Source organism: Stegostoma tigrinum, chromosome 45, assembly GCF_030684315.1.
Source record: "Stegostoma tigrinum isolate sSteTig4 chromosome 45, sSteTig4.hap1, whole genome shotgun sequence".
Lineage (NCBI taxonomy): Eukaryota > Metazoa > Chordata > Chondrichthyes > Orectolobiformes > Stegostomatidae > Stegostoma > Stegostoma tigrinum.
Genome location: NC_081398.1, coordinates 14,814,378 through 14,836,678, shown reverse-complemented (window position 1 = coordinate 14,836,678; position 22,301 = coordinate 14,814,378). Strand labels below are relative to the sequence as shown.

The window sequence follows — 22,301 nt, the reverse complement described above, 5'->3', positions numbered from 1 at the left end:
TGACTGAGGTCAAGTATTGATCCCCATAAGCCGAAGGAGATGAAGATGGGAGCTGATAAAGAGCAGAGGGACAAACAAGGCAGAACCAAGTCCTACCATGCTTGGCCTTACACTGTTTGACACCAACACTAGTCGATTTCAATGGAATGCTCTCTACACTGTTTCATTGAAACATTTCACCTTCAAAAATTTGGAAAGAATTTAAAGCTGCTTCATGAGATAGTGCAATGGTTAATAACATCTTCATTCCTTCTCCACCCAGGCACCGCAAAACAATTTTAAACAGCTACAACTCAAGATCTCTTGCACTGACAGCACCTGCACTCCAATCTTTCGAAAAAAAAGTCCTCATTTCTGCATACACTGAAATTACACAGTGCAGCTATTGGCAACTGAAGAGAAAGGATGTGTTAATGTTTAAACAAGCTAGCGGGGAGCAAATTTAACTCCCTTTTTAGGGAAGAACAGTGCTCCGACGGTGCAGCAAACTGCAGTTTGAACTTCCAACAATTTGGTGGCCTACAGCCACGGTGAACAGTTGCTGCCACATCCAATCCTACAATGAGAACTGGGAAGGAACATAAAAGGAAGTTGCATTTCTAGACTTCCTTTAGGATGTCTGGAAGCAGTTCACAGCCAATGGCAGCAATTCCAGTTGCCAATTTGCACTCAGGAAGATTTCAAAGAATGAGAATGACCAGAGATGGTTGAATTATGTTACAGCTCTACAAAACCCTGGTGAGACCACACTTGGAATATTGTGTCCAGTTCTGGTCGCCCTATTATAGGAAAGATGTGGAGGCTTTGGAGAGAGTGCAAAGGAGGCTTACCAGGATGCTGCCTGGACTGGAGGGCTTGACTTACGAGGAGAGGTTGACTGAGCTCGGACTTTTCTCTCTGGAGAGAAGGAGGAAGAGAGGTGACCTGATCGAGGTGTACAAGGTAATGAGAGGTATGAATAGAGTCGGTAGCCAGAGACATTCCACAAGGCAGGATTGACTGCCATGAGGGGTCATAGTTTTAAAGTGTTAGGAGGAAGGTATAGAGGAGACGTCAGAGGGAGGTTCTTCACCCAGAGAGTTGAGAGCGCACGGAATAGTTTACCAGTGGTAGTCGTGGAAGCGGAGTCATTAGTGACATTCAAGCGACTGCTGGACATGCACATGGACAGCAGTGAAATGAGGGAATGTAGGTTAGGTTATTTTATGTTTGGATTAGGATTATTCCACGGCACAACATCGTGGGCCGAAGGGCCTGTACTGTGCTGTACTTTTCTATGTTCTATGTTCTAATATGGGCTAAATATTAGTCCACGGTACTGAAATGAACATCTGTGCTTTCCTTCCAGTAACGGCCATAGGATCTAAGCAGCCAGCCGACAGGGTCTTTATTCAAATGTTTCACCTGAATGACAGCACCTCCAGCAGGGTAGCAGTCCGACTGTGCTGCAGAATCTTCATAGTTTATCGGTCTGAGGTCCGATTTGGGCTTGAATCTACAACCTTCTGCCTCAAAACCTAGCTTGTTACTCACTGAGCTCATGGCTGTTTATATGAAGCCGAAAGTTCCTGACCACACTTTCTCAATTCCTGAAATATGGTGAGAGGAATGGAGGAAAACAAAACTGTAGTGCTGACTCAAATAAAGCAGGATGTACCGCACACAAACTGGCCAAGTTCACCAACCCGGGACATCATTTACAGATGCTATAATTGACACTGCTGCAAACAGTGAGAATAGGATTGTGATGAGCTGTGATGGCTTTACAGTCAAACAGCCAGCTGACCCTTACATTTACATGTCTAGAATCCATATACGTAAAGGAGCTGAGGGCTGCCAGAGGACAAGGAATGGATTTCCAGCAAGGTGACTGCATTTTGGGAGAATGGGAAAGCTCTTTTAAAATTCTCATCCTTGTTTTCAAATTCTTCTGTGCCTTCATTCACCACCACTCTCCCTCCTTCAGCATCAACACCCCACCCCATATCTGTGCCCTCTTTTAGCTCTACATTCTTCCCATCCTCCAAGATCTCTGCGTTGCCCCCAGTTCCAGCCTCTTGAGCATTCCCTGATTCCCATCACGCCATCATTTGTAGCAGTACCTTTAGCTGACTGGGCCCTGAGCTCTGGAATTCCCTCCCTAAACGAGTTCAATTCTCTCTCCACCTCAAACAAACCAAGCCTTCTGTCACCTGTCCTTAACATCTTTCTCGGTGGCTTGGGGTCAAATTTGATTTGATTTGGAGTGTCTTAGTTCATTACAGGCTCTTTATAAAATGCAGATATCAATTGTATTTCTGAAATGGGAAACATGCAGCATTCCCATTGCCTTGTTACCTGCCCAGCACTTTTTGAGATGTTCAGGGCTGGAGTTGAATCTCCCATGAGGGTCTTCAGTGGTTTGACGTCGGGTGTGCTACTTCTGCTGCTAAGCGATGTTGTAGCTGATGTGGCAGCAGATACTTTTACCCGCTCTGGAGGAACATACCTGCAAGAAAAGGCCACATCAATCAAGTTCAACAAGAACAGCAATGTCTGCCTTGAAACTGCAACATACTACCCTTACAATGTCACAGCCCATTTCACATGTTTCACTGACTATTCAGACAGCAATTCCAAATTTGTCACATCACTTTTTTCAAAATAATTACAAATTGGTAGACAACAGGACTCATGCAAGCAGGTCAAGCAATCCCTGTCAATATCATGCTAGATCACACAACACTCTCTACTGCGCTATACTGCATGTAATCAAGTATTAAACTTGCCAGACTTGCAACCCAGCCTCCGCACATGGGGAGGAATCCATGCCAGTTTCTGCTTCTAATTCCCATTCTTCATACAGTGACTGTCACTGGCAAGTCAACACTGGTATAAATGGTAGGCCACGGAATCTGACTTGCTTGTGATAATCACTGTTGTCAAATAATAATTGGGACTTGCACCAAGTTGGCCACAGTACTAGACACCTCACAGGACTCCATATTTCTGTGCAAAATACATTGTGGGAAACATTTTTTTTTAAAAACTTCGTTCATGTGATGTTGATGGTTAGATCAGCATTTACTGCTTACTCCTAATTTCCCAGGTGGCAGTTAAGTGTCAACACGTTGCTGTGGGTCTGGAGTCATGTGTAGGCCCAGATCAGGAAAGGACATTGAGTACATTTAAGACTGGCTTATTTGGGTTCTTGATTATCAAACGGATCAAGGGTTACAGGGAGAAAGCAGGAGAATGGGGTTGAGGAACTTATCAGCCATGATTGACAGGCAGAGCAGACTTGGTGGGTCAAATGGCCTAATTTCTGCTCCTGTGTTATGACAATAGATTTTGTTCTCTAAAGTGAATCATATGAGTTTTTACAACAGTTGACAGTGCCTACGTTGTCATCATTAGACTTGATTTCTATTCCAGAATTTTAACAAATTCATATTTCATTATCTGCTATGGTGGGATTCAAACCCATGATCTCAGAACATTAGTCTGGAGTTGCAGATTACTGATTAGCCACATGACCACTGCCTCCCCAATGATACATATTAACATGGAGGATGTGGATGTATGGTTGAGATGCATTTCCTCGTGCTACTTAATGCACACAACTAATGCAACCTGTTACTAAATTACACAGGAGCAAAAAGATTGGCCCAAAAGGTGTTAGCAGCTGGAGTTACCCAAATGGGCCTCAGTAGACCAAAAGATCATAACACCATAAGATGTAGGAGAAGTAGGCCATTCAGCCCATCAAGTTTCACGCTGCCATCCAATGAGATCATCACTAATATGATGAGCTTCAATTCTAATTTCCTGCTTTAGCCCCATAATTCTCAATCCACAACAGAAACAATATGACACAGGATTACTCACCACCTCTTTTTCTCGTATTTATCCTGTAGGAACTCCTTGATTTTTTGTGGATCCCTGTAATCTGGGATAACTGATGATCGGGAATCAAACAGGCCCAGCCAAATCTGCCTACATACCTGCGTAGGAATAAAAGGAGAACAAAGTTATAGACACAGGTGGGTACATGTGTACATTTGTATATCATCTTCGGTTGCAGCTCAGCATTTTCTAGCAACTCAAGATGAAAAGTGTATGCGGTTCTCCGCAATGCCAAAGTTAAGTTATGCCAGGACTCAAGTGAAAAGAACAGTTTCTTTATGAAAACTGGAAAAAGAACGCCAGTCTGGTGTCCCTTAGATCAGTGGAACTGGGGAGGGACTGCTGGGTACGACATCAACATCCTCTGCAGTCAACTGAATATTTGCAAAGTGCATCTGCTGTTGTAAAGTTGAAAACACAGTGATTTATGCACAGCAAGATACTATGAACAAGAATGCACTAATGACCTGGTAGTAGTTAAGGGATAAACACTGGGTCCAGCCCAGCAGGGAAAGGCCTACATCACAGTGAAAGTGATGGATCGACAGGATTCTAGAAAGAAGATGCCATTATTTTGTGGGAGTGTTTTCCAGCAGCAGTCACAAAATGGATTGGGCCTGGAGCAAGAGGGGCAATGAAAAATGAGAAAATAACTCCAGAGATGATGCTGGTTGGGCAACAGTGTTTAGATGAAGACTGCTGAACCAGCGTATAAGCATACAACATACTGTGGCGGGAGGTATAGACAGCATGCAGCACTCACCTCATCTCTGCAACATATCACAAGGGGCAGGATAAACCATACCAACACTGTAGCCAAGACGCAGACAGTACTACTGGCAAACATTCACAGGTGATGTTCCAGTCACATCTAAGGAGTGTAAACCTTTCATCTACAACTTTCCGAGGTTTCCATGCTTCTCAAATTTTGTCCATATCAACACAGGTTTTGTTCATTCCACCACTAGTGGCCATGCCTTCAGTTTCTGCACTCTAAGCTCTGGAACTCCGTCCCCAAACACCCACCTCCTCTCTTTCAAGGCTTCTTAAAAGCTACCACCTTGACTAATCTACCAATGTCAGGTTTTCCTCGAAAAGTGCTCCTTTGATGTACCTTGAAAGGATTTACTTTGTTATTTGATTATTCAGAGATCTGGGCGCACCAGTCTGAGGCCAGCGTTTGTTCCTCATCCCTAATCACCCTGAGGTGGTGGAGTAGAGCTGGCTTCTGAAACTGCCATAATCGTTGGAAGGCAAGGATGCCCACAGCGCTGTTAGGGAGGGATTGCTGGGAATGTAATGCAACACCACTACAGGAACTGTAATATATTTCCACGTCAGGATGGATGCGCAGCTTGGAGGGGAATTTGCTAAAGAAGCTACATAATCATAAGTAGTTGGATACAGAGATTAATACAGAAGTTAGCTCAAGGGGCTCCAAAGCAGACGCTGTCTGAAAGAACTTCTATACAAACCGTGGTTGCTTTTGGAAAAAAAACGTGGAAGATTTTGAATGTAGTTTCCCTCCAAAGGCCCAACGGCGAGGTTTCTCACTCATGAGGGGCCGCTGAGAATTCACTGTTCATCTTTGTGGTAAAATCAAGGTGAAAGCTCACAGGCTAAGTGAAGACCATCTGTGAGAAATGGACGTTATAAAAAGATGGTCCCGGAAATTAGAAAGCGCTTTCAACTGGTGCCAATCATTATTTTTTAACTATTATTGATTTTGGGAATGAGGGAATGTTTCAACTTCCTGAGATGAAGCCGTTGGAGTCGGAAGTGGAGCAGAGAGTGGGTTCCAGTGCCACTAGTCAACATTCAGGGGAGAAAGTCAGAAAAACACAAGACTTTTCATTGAGCAGCAAGTTTGACTGGGCAGCATTCATTACACCTTCAGGAGTAAATGGTTAATGGACAATTATACTCTGCACAATAATGGAGAGCTTTACCACAAATCAGTACTGCTCTGCTGAGTTTTATTGTGGTTTAGCCCGATCATATGTTTGAGGATGTTTGATGATTAACTCCTCACTAGCAGATTATGTGGGTCTCAAGTCTTCCCATGCGGCCAAGCCTGGATTGTAAAAGTTCAGACATTATGTTACTTAGAGCTCTAGATGCAGTGAAGTGAGCAGCATTGTTGAATATTGGAGAGGTCAAAGCCCAAGGCCTCTTCAATCACTGCCACTTAAAGAGTGAGCTACTGTATAGGCAGTTCTCTCTCTCCTTCTGATCTCCACATTCTATGCTATGCATAGTTTAAAGAGGGAAGGGGCTTTGTAGGATCAGGATCAGAGCAGCAGGCAGGCAGCCAGAGGACAGAATATTACCAGTGGATAATAAAGTGTGAAGCTGGATGAACACAGCAGGCCAAGCAGCATCTCAGGCTCCTGAGATGCTGCTTGGCCTGCTGTGTTCATCCAGCTTCACACTTTATTATCTTGGACTCTCCAGCATCTGCAGTTCCCATTATCACCGATACATGTTACCAGTGGACCTTTGAGCCCCTCAAGCCTAACAGGAACTAGAGGAGGCCATTCAGTTTGTTCATTCAATAAGAACAAAGCTAAATTCACCATGTTGACTGAATAAAATTCTTATCATGTGACCATACAAACTGGCAGAAGTAGATTGTTCAGTCCCTCAAGCCTGCTTCTGACTAATTAGATCACAGCTGATCTGTTTGTTTCAAATTCCATATTCCCAATACCAAGTCCCCGACAACGTAAATGTCTACTTTGCCTTAAAAAATATTCACTGACCCACATCCATCACTTCCTGAGTTAGAGTTCCCCAGCTGCACAACCTGCCAAGAGAAACAATTCTTCTCTCTAACCTGCAACAGGATTGGGAAAGGGCGACACCAAATTTTAAATCATGCCCCTTAGTTCTGGATTCACATACAAGACAAAACAGGTCTTTCCCACATCCATTTTGTCAAAATCATTCTGGATCTTTCACTCTTCAATCAAGTCATTCCTTGCTCTTCTAAACTCTAAAGGCAACAAGCCCAGTCTGTCCACCAACCCATTCCAGGTATCAATCTAGGAGATTTCCTGGGTCACAAAGGCATCTACACTCTTACTTTAAAGAAACTACACATAGTATTCAATATGAGGTCTCACCAATGAGACGTATAACTGAAGTACAACATCCTCACTTTGATGTTGCATTCCTCTTAGAGTAAATAATTCTTTCACCTTCTTGATCACATTCTGTACCCAAATATTATTTCATGACTCATGCACTTGCACATCTGGAACCCTTTCCATCTTAGAATTTTGCTGCTGTTCTCCATTCAAGTAATACTCTGCTCTTTTTATTCTTCCTGTCAAAGTGACATCTTCCCCATTTTTCCACATTATACTCCAACTGCCAACATTTTGCTAATTCACTGAATTTATCTATATCTGTCTGAGACCTTAGGTACTCTGCACAATATGTTTAACTTTGAGGCATTTGCAAATTTAGCCAATGTACCTTCACTCCTGAAATTTAAGTCAATGATTTAGGTCTCAGTATTTTAAAACTCCTACAGATACTAAATCACAGCTTTTAATGGAAGGGTTCCAAATCTTCAGCAGTCCACTGTTGTGGTTCTTGACATCAGTGCTGTACATGTTTTAAGTTCTGATGGCTGTACTCGTGCTGCTGCTGTTCAAACATATATAGTCTATATTAACTCTACTAAATGCCTTATATTCAACAACTCACGTAAATGATTTGTTAAACCTGAAAAACCAAGCACACAATCACACAGCGATATAGAGACGGCCAGTATGGAAACAGACCCTTCAGTCCAACTCGTGCATGTTAATCAGATTTCCTACTTTAATCTAGTCCCGTTGGCCAGCAACCCTTCCTATACACATACATATCCAGATGCCTTTTAAATGTTGTCACTGTACCAGCCTCCACCACTTCGTCTATCAGCTCATTCCATGCACGCACTACCTTCTGCGTGAAAACGTTGCCCCTTAGGACCCTCTTAAACCTCTCCCCTCTCACTTTAAATCTACGCCCTTTAGTTTTGGACTCACCCACCCCAGGGGAAAGACCTTGTCTACTCATGCCTCTCATAGAACGTAGAACACTACAGCGCAGTACAGGCCCTTCAGCCCTTGATGTTGCACTGACCTGTGAAACCAAACTTAAGCCCATCTAACCTACACTATTCCATTATCATCATGATTATATAAGCTTTTATAAAGGCCACCCCTCAGCCTCCAACACTCCTGGGAAAACAGCCTCAGTATATTCAGCCTCTCCCTATAGCTCAAAGCTGGCGACATCCTCGTAAATGTTTTCTGAACCCTTTCAAATTTCACAACATCCTTCCTATAGCAAGGAGACAGAATTGCACGCAGTATTCCAATAGTGACCTAACCAATGTCCTGTACATCCACAACATGACCTCCCAATTTCTGTACTCAATGCACTGACCAATAAAGGCAAGGATACCAAACGCCGGTCTTCATTAACCTAGCTACCTGTGACTCCACTTTCAAGGAACTACGAATCTACACTGCATGGCTTCTTTGATCAGAAACACTCCCGAGGTCCTTACCATTAAGCGTGTAAGTCCTGCCCTTGTTTGTTTTACCGAAATGCAATATCTCACATTTATCTAATTTAACTCCATCTGCCACTCTTCAGCCCATTAACCCCTTGATCAAAATCTCTTCTGTAATCTTAGATGACCTTCTTTGTCCACAACACCTCCAATTTTGGTCTTATCTACAAATGTTTCACATCCAAATAATTTACGTAAGTGACAAAAAGCAGCGAAAGCAGCACCGACCCTTGTGGCTGGTCGAAGGCCTTCAGTCTGAAAAAGCAACCCCTCCACCACCACCACCATTGTCTCCATCCTTTGAGCCAGTGTGGAAACAGGCCCTTCGGTCAACAAGTCCACGCCAACCCTAAGAGAATCCCATCCAGACCCGTACCCCATAATCCACTTAATCTACACTTCCCTGAACACTATAAACAATTTAGCATGGCCAATACACCTAACCTGCACACCTTTGGACTGTGGGAGGAAACCAGAGCACCCGGAGGAAACCCACACAGACATGGGAGAATGTGCAAACTCCACACAGACGTCCATGTAATTGGATCCGGGTCCCTGGCACCAAGCCACTGTGCCGCGCCAAATACAACAGTCATTTACTCCCTGCTCTCCCTGTATTGCATGTGATCTAACCTTGCTAGCCAGTCTGCCATGAGGAACCTTGCTGAGTGCCTTACTGAAGTCCAAATAGATCACATCCACTGCTCTGCCCTCAACAGTACTCTTCATTACTTCAAAAAAAAAACTCAATCCAATTAGAGGGAAGAATGTTGCAGGTTGCAGGGAGACTTGGGCTGAAAGGTGGCAAATGGAGTTCAATGCAGGTAAATGTGAGGGGATTCACTTTGGGAAGAATAACAGGAAGGAAGAATACTGGGTCAATGGAAAGATTCTTCGTAGTGTGGATGTGCAGAGGGATCTCGGTGTCCATGTACATAGATCCCTGAAAGTTGCCACCCAGGTTGATTGTGCTGTTAAGAAAGCAGACAGTGTGTTAGGTTTTATTGGTAGAGGGATAGTGTTCCGGAGCCGTGCTGTCATGCTGCAACTGTTCAAAATGTTAGTGTGGCCTCACTTGGAGTATTGCATACAGTTCTGATCGTCCCATTCCAGGAAGGATGTGGAAGCATTGGAGAAGGTGCAAAGGAGATTTACCAGGATGTTGCCTGGTCTGGGGCGAAGGTCTTATGTGGAAAGGCTGAGGGACTTGGGTCTGTTCTCATTGGAGAGAAAGAAGCTAAGAGGAGATTTAATAGAGACATACAAGATGATCAGAGGATTAGATAGGGTGGGCGGTGAGTGTCTTTTTCCTAGGACAATGACGTCAGCTTGTACGAGGAGGAATAGCTGCAAATTGAGGAGTGACAGATTTAAGACAGATGTCAGAGGCAGGTTCTTTACTCAGAGTGGTACGGGCGCGGAATGCCCTGCCTGCCAATGTAGTTAACTCAGCCACATTAGGGGCATTTAAACAGTCCTTGGATAAGCATATGGATGATGATAGGATAGTGTAGGGGGATGGGCTTAGATTAGTTCACAGGTCAGCGCAACACTGAGGGCCAAAGGGCCTGTTCTGCGCTGTATTGTTCTAAGTTCTATGATTAATCGTGGGTGACTTTGATCTACATGTAGATTGGGATAGTCAAAGGTAGTTCCGAAGAAGAATCGATGGCGTGTATTCAAGACAGTTTCCTAGAATAGGAAATGAAGAGGGTAGTGGTGGAAGGGTGTTTTTCAGGCTGGAGGTCAGTGACTAGTAATGTTCCACAGGGATAGCCATGATCATAATGAATGGTGGTGCTGGCTCGAAGGGCCGATTGGCCTACTCCTGCACCTATTGCCTATTGTCTATAAAATGTGGATGGGTGGACTAGTAAGTTTTCATACAATCCAAAGATCAGTGGAGTTGTGGATCGTGTGGAAGGTTGTCAAAGGATACAGCGGGGTATGGATCAGTTGGAGACATAGGCAAAAATAGGGTGGATGGATTTTAATCCAGATAAGTCTAACGAGGCTGTACTTCAGGCAATCAAATGTTAAGGAGAAGTAAAGTTAATGGTAGGACCTTGAGCAGCATTGATGTACAGACGGATCTTGGGGTTCAAGTCCATGGCTCCCTGAAACTGACCCACAGATAGATAGGGTGGTAAAGAAGGCAAATGGCATGTTTGCCTTTATTGGTTAGGGAATTGAGTACAAGAGTGAAGATGTCAAGTTGCAGCTTTAAAAGACTTTGGTTCAGCCACACTTGGAGTATTATGTTCAATTCTGTTAACAATATTACAGGAAGGATCTGACAGCTTTGCAGGGGATGAAGTAGTTGTTTACCAGGATACGGTCTGGATGAGAGCGAATGAGCTGTATGGAAGGGCGAGGAAAATTAGGGTGATTTTTTTTGTGAAATGGCAGAGACTGAGGGGTCGCTTGATAGAAGTCTATAAAACTATGAGATGCATAGATAGGGTTGACAGTTAGAATCTCTTTCCCAGAATTGAAATGTCAGACTAGGGGGCAGGCCCCATTTAAAGTGAGAGGGGATAGTTCAAAGGAGATGTGAGGGACAATTTTTTTTTAAACACACAAAGTGGGAGGAATCTAGAATGTGCTGCCAGGGGTGGTGGACGAGGGAGAAATGACAGGGGCATTTAAGGGATTTTTAAATAAACACATGAATATGCAAGGAATGGAGGGATTATGAACCAAGGGCAGGCAGAAGGGATTATAGAACATAGAACATTACAGCACAGTACAGGCCCTTCGGCCCTCGATGTTGTGCTGACCTGTCATACCAATCTGAAGCCCATCTAACCTACACTATTCCATGTACGTCCATATGCTTGCCCAATGACGACTTAAATGTACTTAAAGTTGGCGAATCTACTACCGTTGCAGGCAAAGCGTTCCATTCCCTTACTACTTTCTGAGTAAAGAAAGTACCTCTGACATCTGTCCTAAATCTTTCACCCCTCAATTTAAAACTGTGCCCCCTCGTGCTCGCCGTCACCATCCGAGGAAAAAGGCTCTCCCTATCCACCCTATCTAACCCTCTGATTATTTTATATGTCTCAATTAAGCCACCTCTCACCCTTCTTCTCTCTAATGAAAACAGCCTCAAGTCCCTCAACCTTTCCTGGTAAGACCTTCCCTCCATACCAGGCAACATCCTAGTAAATCCCCTCTACACCCTTTCCAAAGCTTCCACATCCTTCTTATAATGCGGCGACCAGAACTGTACGCAATACTCCAAGTGCGGCCGCACCAGAGTTTTGTACAGCTTCACCGTAACCTCTTGGTTCCGGAACTCGATCCCTCTATTAATAAAAGCTAAAACACTGTATGCCTTCTTAACAGCCCTGTCAACCTGGGTGGCAACTTTCTGTGTACATGGACAACGAGATCTCTCTGCTTGTCTACATTACCAAGAATCTTACCATTAGCCCAGTACTTTGCATTCCGGTTACTCCGACCAAAGTGCGACACCTCACACTTGTCCGCATTAAACGGGGCGGCACTGTGGCTCAGTGGTTAGCACTGCAGCCTCACAATGCCAGGGACCCAGGCTCAATTCCAGCCTCGGACGACTGCCTGTGTGGAGTTTGCACATTCTCCCCGTGTCTGCGTGAGTTTCCTCCGGGTGCCCCGGTTTCCTCCCACAGTCCAAAGATGTGCAGGCAAGGTGGATTGGCCATGCTAAATTGCCCGTAGTGTTCAGGAGTGTGTGGGTTACAGTGGGATGGGTCTGGGTGGGATGCTTCAAGGGGCGGTGTGGACTTGTTGGGCCGACGGGCCTGTTTCCACACTCTAGGGAATCTAATCTAATCTAAACTCCATTTGCCACCTCTCAGCCCAGCTCTGCAGCTTATCTATGTCTCTCTGTAAACTCCAACATCCTTCGTCACTATCCACAACTGCACCAACCTTAGTGTCGTCTGCAAATTTACTAACCCATCCTTCTGCGCCCTCATCCAGGTCATTTATAAAAAACAGCAGTGGACCCAACACCGAACCTTGCGTTACACCACTAGTAACTGGTCTCGAGGATGAACATTTCCCATCAACTACCACCCTCTGTCTTCTTTCAGCAAGCCAATTTCCAATCCAAACTGCGATATCTCCCACAATCCCGTTGCTCCACATTTTGTACAATAGCCTACTGTGGGGAACCTTATCGAATGCCTTGCTGAAATCCATATACACCACATCAACCGGTTTACTCAAAGAACTCAATAAGGTTTATGAGGCACGACCTACCCTTCACAAAACCGTGCTGACTATCCCTAATCAAATTGTTCTTTTCTAGATGATTATAAATCTCTTATAACCTTTTCCATCACTTTATCAACAACTGAGGTAAGCCTCACTGGTCTGGGATTAGTGTAGATTGGCATCATGTTTGGCACACCGTCATGGGCCCAAAGGTCTGTTCCTGTGCTGCACTGGATCCAAGCAAGGACCAGGCTGTTTTGGATCCGATGATGGGTGATAAATATTGTTGGAGTTAAAGATCCCCTTGGAAATAGTGATCTTAAAATGGCAGAATTCAGCATTCTGTTGGAGGGGGAGAAATGGGTGCAGCAGAAACAGCTAAGCAAGGTACGTAAAAACCCCAAGAACTGTGGATGCTGTAAATCAGAAAAACTGAAGTTGCTGGAAAAGGTCAGGTGGGCCTGCATCTGAGAAGAGAAATCAGAATTAACGGTTCAGGTCCAGTGACCCTTCCTCAAGGTTTGTATCACGGCCGGAAGAAGTTAGAGGTATAGGGAGATGTGAAGACGACGGAGAAAGTTGCAAAGGAGGTGTGAGGCCAGAGATAATGGGAACTGCAGATGCTGGAGAATTCCAAGATAATAAAATGTGAGGCTGGATGAACACAGCAGGCCAAGCAGCATCTCAGGAGCATAAAAGCTGACGTTTCGGGCCTAGACCCTTCATCAGAGAGGGGGATGGGGAGAGGGAACTGGAATAAATAGGGAGAGGGGGGGAGGTGGACCGAAGACGGAGAGTAAAGAAGATAGGTGGAGAGAGTATAGGTGGAGAGGCAGGGAGGGGATAGGTCAGTCCAGGGAAGACGGACAGGTCAAGGAGGTGGGATGAGGTTAGTAGGTAGATGGGGGTGCGGCTTGGGGTGGGAGGAAGGGATGGGTGAGAGGAAGAACTGGTTAGGGAGGCAGAGACAGGTTGGACTGGTTTTGGGATGCAGTGGGTGGGGGGGGGGGGGGGGGAAAGAGAGAGAGAGAGAGAGAGAGAGAGAGAGAGAGAGAGAGAGAGAGAGAGAGAGAGAGAGAGAGAGAGAGAGAGAGCGCGTGTGGTGCAGTGGGGGGAGGGGACGAACTGGGCTGGTTTAGGGATGCAGTTGGGGAAGGGGAGATTTTGAAACTGGTGAAGTCCACATTGATACCATTAGGCTGCAGGGTTCCCAGGCGGAATATGAGTTGCTGTTCCTGCAACCTTCGGGTGGCATCATTGTGGCACTGCAGGAGGCCCATGATGGACATGTCATCTAAAGAATGGGAGGGGGAGTGGAAATGGTTTGCGACTGGGAGGTGCAGTAGTTTGTTGCGAACTGAGCGGAGGTGTTATGCAAAGCGGTCTCCAAGCCTCCGCTTGGTTTCCCCAATGTAGAGAAAGCCACACCGGGTACAGTGGATGCAGTATACCACCATTGGCAGATGCGCAGGTGAACCTCTGCTTAATGTGGAATGTCATCTTGTGGCCTGGGATAGGGGTGAGGGAGGAGGTGTGGGGGCAAGTGTAGCATTTCCTGCGGTTGCAGGGGAAGGTGCCGGGTGTGGTGGGGTTGGAGGGCAGTGTGGAGCGAACAAGGGAGTCACGGAGAGAGTGGTCTCTCCGGAAAGCAGACAGGGGTGGGGATGGAAAAATGTCTTGGGTTGTGGGGTCGGATTGTAAATGGCGGAAGTGTCGGAGGATGATGCGTTGTATCCAGAGGTTGGTAGGGTGGTGTGAGAGAACGTGGGGGATCCTCTTTGGGCGGTTGTGGCGGGGGCGGGGTGTGAGGGATGTGTTGCGGGAAATACGGGAGACGCGGTCAAGGGCGTTCTCGATCACTGTGGGGGGAAGTTGCGGTCCTTGAAGAACTTGGACATCTGGGATGTGCGGGAGTGGAATGTCTTATCGTGGGAGCAGATGCGGCGGAGGCGGAGGAATTGGGAATAGGGGATGGAATTTTTGCAGGAGGGTGGGTGGGAGGAGGTGTATTCTAGGTAGCTGTGGGAGTCGGTGGGCTTGAAATGGACATCAGTTACAAGCTGGTTGCCACATGGGATTTGAAATGCTTCAGTAAAAATAATCATTACAGCTTTTATTCTTAATTGCATAGAAATTTTCTTTTTTTAAAATTCCCTAACTTTCTCTACCCCCGCCAACTTCTCGTAGCCAAAGCAGTGTGTACAGTGGGTCATGTTGCACGTAGGTGCCATAGTGGAGTTTCCTTCTCCAGCGCCGACCTCTGTCCCGAAACCCCCAAAGTAAGAAGACGTGACTTTATGAAAGCCAAATCTGATATTAAAACTGATCACACTGAGTGAACTTAGAAGTGTGCAATCAGGCCCGTTCCCTCAAAGACCCTTTCAGCTCTGCAGTCTGGTAGCTGCTGATAAAACATGCTGCTTCTCTTGACGTAAGAGACTGGCATGAAGGAATGGGCTTCTCTTTATAAACATTAGGGTCATCAGGCCTGACGTGTGACAGGCAGTTCTCTAATTAGACACAAGAAATGATTTTATCTTGGTTTATCCGAGAGACAGTGAGCCCCTCAATCTGAAAACCAGGGCTCACCTGCAGGTTCAGAGATAATGGGAACTGCAGATGCTGGAGAATTCCAAGATAATAAAATGCGAGGCTGGATGAACACAGCAGGCCAAGCAGCATCTCAGGAGCACAAAAGCTGACGTTTCGGGCCTGGACCCTTCATCAGAGCAGGTTACTTAAATCAACAGTCCCATTGAGCCGGTTGTCTGCTGGGATTTGCAGCGTAAAGTCCATGTTTACAGTACAAACAAGTCCACAAATGTTTACAACAGTGTCTACATAGACACAGCAGTGGACGTTTATCTGACTGAACTACACAAGGTCATTTGGAAGTTCCCAAATATTTGCATACGGGATCAGGTTCTCTGGTTGTCTTGATGTTGTCACCATATCTCTGAGGACCACAGAAACCACAAGACCGCACTGTTGATTGCCGATGCAGTTGAGACCCTGTAGTTGGACAAAGCACCATGTCGTGATAGAGATTACAAGAAAGCTTTTGTGCTCCTGAGATGCTGCTTGGCCTGCTGTGTTCATCCAGCCTCACATTTTATTGTCGTGACAGAGAGGCTGGGGGTCCTCGCTACACGTCACTAAGTTCCCAGTGGTAAGACTGGCTGCAACAGCCAGTTAGATGTTAAGAATCCTGCAGCAAGGGACTCACCTCCTGACACCCCAAAGCCTGTCCATCATCCACACGGCACAAGTCAGAACTGTAATGGAATACTTCCACCTTGCCTGGATGAATGCGACTCCAACAATATTCAAGAAGCTCAACATCATTCAGGACCAAGCAGCCTGTTCGCTTGGCAACTCAACTACCACCTTCACAGTGTATTCCCTCCATCACTGACACTTAGTAACAGCAAGCAGGTACTATCTACAAGTTGCAACTCATCAAGCCTTCTGTGACTGGACTCTCTAAACCTTACCACCCAAGGAGGATAAGGCCAGCAGATACATGGGAACACAACCTGCAAGTTCCCCTTTAAATCCAAACCACCCTGACTTGAAAATATGATGCTGCTTCTTCACAGTCACGGGATCAAAATCCTGGAACTTGCTCCCTGAAGTCATTATAAGTCTACCTCAAGCACATGGATTGCAGCAGTTCAAGAAGACAGTACATCATCACCCTATCAAAGGGCAATTAGGAATGGACAATAAATGCTGGCCCACATCCCATGAATAAATAAGAAAACTTCACAATGAGTTAACAATCCAGACTGACACTCCCAGTGCTATGCTGAGGTGGTATAGGGCAGAGGGAGTGCTAGTGGCAGAGTTGTAGGGGAGATAAGTACGATGAAGTTTGTGGGGTTGGGAAGAAGAGTTAGTGGAGTAGGGTGGAAAGCACAAGGAGAAACTGGAGAAGCATGGGGTAGGCAAGAGAAGAGGAAGTGAGATGAGGGGTTGGAGCGGTAGGGTTTGAGGAGTTGGGAAAGGGAGGGGAGGAGATTGGGATGGTGGGAAGCTTACTAAAGAAAGGAGAAGGGAAAAAGGGAGGAGGTATAGCTGGTGAAAGGGGAGAGCAGAAAAAGATAAAGAATAAAAGCGAAAGGGGAAAAGAGAGGAGGAAGCAGGAAAAGGAGGGAACACAAAGCTTGGGGGCACAAAGAGAGAGAGATGGCACAAGAAGAGTTAGAGGGGGCACACAGAGGGTTCAGAAAGTTGGGGGGGTGGGGAGAAGCACAAGAGAAGAGCAGAACAGAAAGACAGGGCACAGAGAGAGAGAGGAGTCGACAGCATGTGGGTGGGGGTTGGTAATGCAAAGCATATAAGAGAAAAAAAACAGGACGTCAGTGAAAGATACAGAGGAAGGAGAAGAAAGAGTGATGAGATGTGGGTGAAGTGAGAGAGAAAAAGTAAAATGTAAAGTGCAATTCTGCACTCTGACTGTGGCTAGGATTTCCTCCTGCTCAGTTTTCATCAGAAACTTCCTCTTTGTGCAGTGTAGTCTGCACAACTAGAAGAAATGGACTCACTGTTCCCACTGAGTGTGAAGTCACAAACCATGAGACCTCAGTGTGTAACGAGTCAGCTATTCTCAGCTCTTCGCCACTGTCTAATTGCTGCATGTCAACCATGACTCAGGCAGTCACATTCAAGACAGAAGGTCATAAGTCAAAGACTTGTGACAGACAGCTGAGCATTAAACACTGAGTTCCTATCTGAGGTGCTGTCATTCAAAGGAGATCGAAGCGAGATCAAAGTCCCACCTGTCCCTTAGTGTGGTATTTGAAGACCCCAATGGCACCAACCCGAGCAAAAGCAGAGGAGCTCTGAGGCAGCCAACACTCTCTTGACCTAGTGAGCTGACTGGATAAAATACTGGTACCAATGAGAATTCCACCTCAGGGAGCCAGAAAATATGAAAGAATCAAATAATTCAGGTTCCAAAATTTAAAAAAAAACTTTTGACACACCACTGGCCAGATAGGCTGGGAATTTTTTCTCTGGAGCACAGGAGATTGAGGGTGACCTTATAGAGGTTTATAAAATCATGAGGGGCATAGATAAGGTGAATAGCAAAAGTATTTTTTTCTCATGTAGGGGAACTCAAAACTAGAGTACATAAGTTTAACGTGAGAGGAGAAAGATTTAAAAGGGACCTGAGGGGCAACTTTTCACAATAAGGGTGGTGTATTTATGGAATGAACAGTGGAGGAAATGGTAGATGCAGGTACAGTTACAACATTTGAAAACCATTTGGACAAGTACACGAATAGGAATGGTTTCGAGGGATATGGGCCAAACGCAAGAACCTGGTTGGCGTGGATGAGTTCGACCAAAGTGTCTGTTTCTGTGCTGTATGATTGATGCTCTTCATGCTCTGGGGGGAGCCATCAAAAGGCAGAAAATGTTTCAAATAGAACAATTTAACCCTCTACATGAAGCCAACCCAGTCAAATACTACCCTTTAAAACAACCAGCTACCGGAGTCACAATCATTCAGGCGCAGCATGGGTCCAACTCTCTGTACAACAAACCACTCAGTGCCATTCTCCCCTGCTTTCTCTCCAATAGCCCACGTAGCTTATCTGCCGCAAGTGTCTGTCCAATTTCCTTTTGAAACTGTTTATCATTTCAACTTACAGCCTCCAGCAAGTTCCTGGGAAAGAAAAACACGACATTCTTCCTCCTCATTCCCTCACCTCAGTACCTCTGCTCCTGTTAAACCTGTTTCCCTATGTACTGGAATGAATGGGCGCAGCTTTTCTTCAATTAAACAAAAAAAACTACAAAAGCTGGAGATCTAAAACAAAAATAGAAATTACTGCAGAAACTCACTGGGTCTGGCAGCATCTGTGGGGAGAAAGCAGAATTAGCATCCAGTGACATTTTATCAGAATTTCGCTAGCAATTTCTGGGCTTGGTTCCGTTTTTCTTTGTTTGTCTTTTCCAAACTTATCATCGTCTCGTGCACCTCAATCAAATCACCCTCATTCTCCTTTGCTCAGAGGAGAATAGGCCCAGCTTCTTCAACATTGTTGCTACGACACAGTGATCCCTGGAACCACTTGGGTTGATGTCCTCCATGCCCTCTCTTGGACCTTTGCATCCCTCCTGAAGTGTGGTGAGTGGAACTAGACAGGATAGTCGAGAAATGGCTTAATTGGTGTTTTATACAAAGGCTTCTGTATGACTCGGATTTTTAATTCAAAACTGCTACTTCCAAAGCCCCATCTGCTTTCCTACCTGCGCTCTTCATATATCCCCCAACTTCAAAGACCGATGAACCTGAATCGCTAGGTCCCCTCTACACAGCGCAGCCACTGGACAGCAGCAACGATGGGTACAGATCAAGGGTGAACCAACTCTGGATCTCAAATTCTTTAAAGATACTGACATCTTCATTTGTCAAGACACTCTCAAGGGGAGTGATGATTTATATCATCAGAACAGCAAGAATTGTGTGTTTGGAAAGAATTTGTCATTAAATAAAAGCAATAGACAACCCACCTTTGGTTGGCAAATCAATGGTGGTGCTGTCGACCAGAATGCTGCCAATGATTTTTAACGTGAATTTTATTTTAGTGCCTGTGCGCGCAGATGTATTTTACTTAAAAGATTAATGGAGAAATCATTCCTTGATTCAGCCTGATTTTGACAGCTGACTTTAATAGAGCATTTTGTTTTTAAAAATGAAGGAAGGGAGGGAGTGATGCATTTATGAAACACCTTACACACCCTCAGCTTGACCCAAACCACATCACAAACAGTGAAGCAATTCCGAAACGCAGTCACTGGTGTAAATGAGGCTGATACAGAGTAAAGGGAGTTGCTGACATGTCTGCTTTCTGCCAAGCTGAAAGGTTGAGTGTCAACACTCTGCTGCAAAGTAGTGAATAATGCAGTAGGAGACAGTGCATATTGTTACAGGGTGTTGATGTGGGCGGGGGGGAGAACAAATTAAAATTCAGGCACTGTTGGGCAAATCAGGTGCTCACTTGTTGAGTGAAGAATGTCAGGCTGTCAAAAGACACAACAACAGAAATTTCTGGAAAAACTCAACAGGTCTGGCAGTACCTGTGGAGAGAAAGCAGAGTCAACACTTCAGGTTCGGTCACCCTTCTCCAGAACTAACTGTATGGATCAGCTGAGTTTTTCCAGCTATTTCCATTTTTGTTTCTTATTTCCAGCATCCATAGTTCTTTGATTTTTTTTGGTCTAGTCAAAAGATGCGTTTGTCGAGTCACTACATAAACGCAGCTTGTGGCAAATCATTAGCCAAGTTTTGAGTCTGATATGACTCTTCTTCATACCAATCAAAAACTGTCTCTCCCTCCAGAGAGGTTTCCAGATTGGTTGAGTTTCTCCAGCGACCCATGTTTCAGAATTCCAGAATCCACAGTATTTTGCTTTTATGGACTTCAAGTAGGGTGATGGAAAAGTTGGAGTACAAACCTAAAGATAATTATTAATTACACCACTTGCTTGTGCACAGCTAGTCTTATCACTTTGGTAAGAAATGACAAAAATCAGTTCCATATACTTTGGCAACAAAGGCCAATTGCCTGAGATGTTTTAGTTCTGACAAACTAACCTTACAGTTAAATAGCCTGGAAACGCTCCTGAATCTCAGAATAGGAGGAGGCCATTCAACCCATCATGACAGATCCAGCTTTTCAGAGTCAACAATTCACCTACTGCCATTCTCATTTTCTTCCTACACACACTGTCTGTACAGATAACAGCTGAATTCTCTTTTGACAGCTTTGATTGAATCTGCTTCCATCACATGCTTGAGTGTCACATTCCAAATCCTAACCATTTGCTGCGTGAGAAAGATTTGCTTCTTGCATACTATTTTGCTTTTTTTAAAAACACTAATTATTTCAATCTGTGCCCTCTCCCTCTTGAGCCTCTCTCAGATTGGAAATTTCTCCTGATCAACTTTATCCAGACCCCATGACGATTTTGAATAGCTTGAATGAATCTTTTCTCCAAGGCAAAACTGGAAGCCAGTTACCACCCTCAAACTGAGGCAAGCAGTCAGGGGTAAAAAGGGGAAATAAAATGACTGCTTCTGACAGATTGCCAAATTAGCCACAGGTGAGAGCATTTGAAAGCACCCAAGGCTGCAAAATCTGAGATTTTATTCAGTCTGAAAATGGCAATGTCCATCCAAAGCTCTGCTCTCGATGTTCAACTGGATTCCATCCCATTCATGCCTCTTCCTGGTGCTGACTGACCGACATTGACTCCCCAGTCAATCAACTAAATCGATTTAAAAATTCTCATCCCCATTTCTACATACAAAATGTTGACCACCAGGCCCTACACCCCTTCCCGATCTCTGCAACCTCCTCCACGCCCATTACTCTATCTTTGTAAACCCCTCAGCTCCTACATGCCCTATCTATGAAACCTTCCTCCAGCCTCGTGACATTCTATCCCAATGTGCCCATGCTGGCTCTCTCAGCGACCAATTGCAGCAATCCTCACACCTACCTTTTCACTACAATCCTGAAAACCTTTCCTATTCAGGAAATAAACCAATTCCACTTTGATAGACCACAAGTGAACCTGCCTCACCACACACCTGTAATATATTATATTACAGGCATTATATTACAAATTCAGTCTCGCTTAATGGTCAGCACTGCTGCCTCTCAGCCAGGAACCCAGTCTAATTTCAGCCTCAGGTTGCATGAAGTTTGCACATTCTCCTAGTGTCTGCATGTGTTTCTTCCCACAGTCCAAAGATGTGCAGGTTACGTGGATTGAACACGTTAAATTGTCCCATAGTGTTCAGGGATGTATCGGTTCAGTGGATTAGCCATGATAAATGCTGGGTTACGGGATTAGAGTGAATCAGGGTGGAATGCTCTTTGGAAGGTCATTGCAGACTATGAGCTGAAGTGCTTCTGGCTGCACTCTAGGGATTTCTTGTTAAATCACCTGTGTCCTCTGGTTCTATTTGGTCTTATTACAGTCCTAGAAAGTAGAATGTGATTTTTTTTAAACTGTGGTTCATGGCACTATGCAAAAGCAACTTCTTGTTTGTGCTGCCCTGGACTCTGACACACTGCACTGACCGCACACCAAGCCCCATATGACCTGCCCAGCAAGTATGCAAACTCTAAATTCCTTACTCCAAAAGTGGTCTATAAAGGGCAGACTTCTTCAATTCTTTTTGAAAAGAACTTTCACTTGGGAGTTTATCCTTACTTCAGTCTTGAATCCAGAAACTCAAATATTCAGCAACATAGCACAAGGGAGTCATGTGGCAATATCAAATGGAATTCTGTAAGACAGGTTTGGCAATGTGAAATATTAAACAGTGCAAGCTGTGTTTGTGCAGTGAGGCACTCTCTGTGCAGGAGGTTCAAACATTGATCTGTACAGAGGTGACTGCAGCTTTTTGGAGCTGAAGGCATGTTTATTCACAACAGAATACACAAGATGACAGGGAGGGAAACAGCCAGGACAGGGGAACAAGCAGACAGGAGCTGCAAGGGTCAGGCGAGAAACTCAAAGGAGAATCATTTGCAGAGATATGGGATAAGGGTAGCGACATTGGGGTAAGTGGGAGTGGGTTATTCTTTGGAAAGTCTCGATGGGCAGAATG

The 22,301-nt window shown here is 45.0% G+C and overlaps 1 protein-coding gene across 4 annotated transcripts in view; it reads right to left on the bottom strand.

Annotated features, from left to right (window-relative positions):
- The window catches only part of LOC125448687 (arf-GAP domain and FG repeat-containing protein 1-like), a 104,659-nt gene that overhangs the window by 58,330 nt on the left and 24,028 nt on the right, over nucleotides 1-22,301 (bottom strand). For all 4 annotated transcript variants that reach the window (XM_059642533.1, XM_059642534.1, XM_059642535.1 and 1 more), the window contains exons 3-4: nucleotides 3,868-3,983; nucleotides 2,338-2,488 (exon numbers count right to left, since the gene is read on the bottom strand). In XM_059642533.1, the coding sequence (XP_059498516.1) occupies nucleotides 2,338-2,488; nucleotides 3,868-3,983 (267 nt within the window). The remainder of the gene's footprint in view (nucleotides 1-2,337; nucleotides 2,489-3,867; nucleotides 3,984-22,301) is intronic.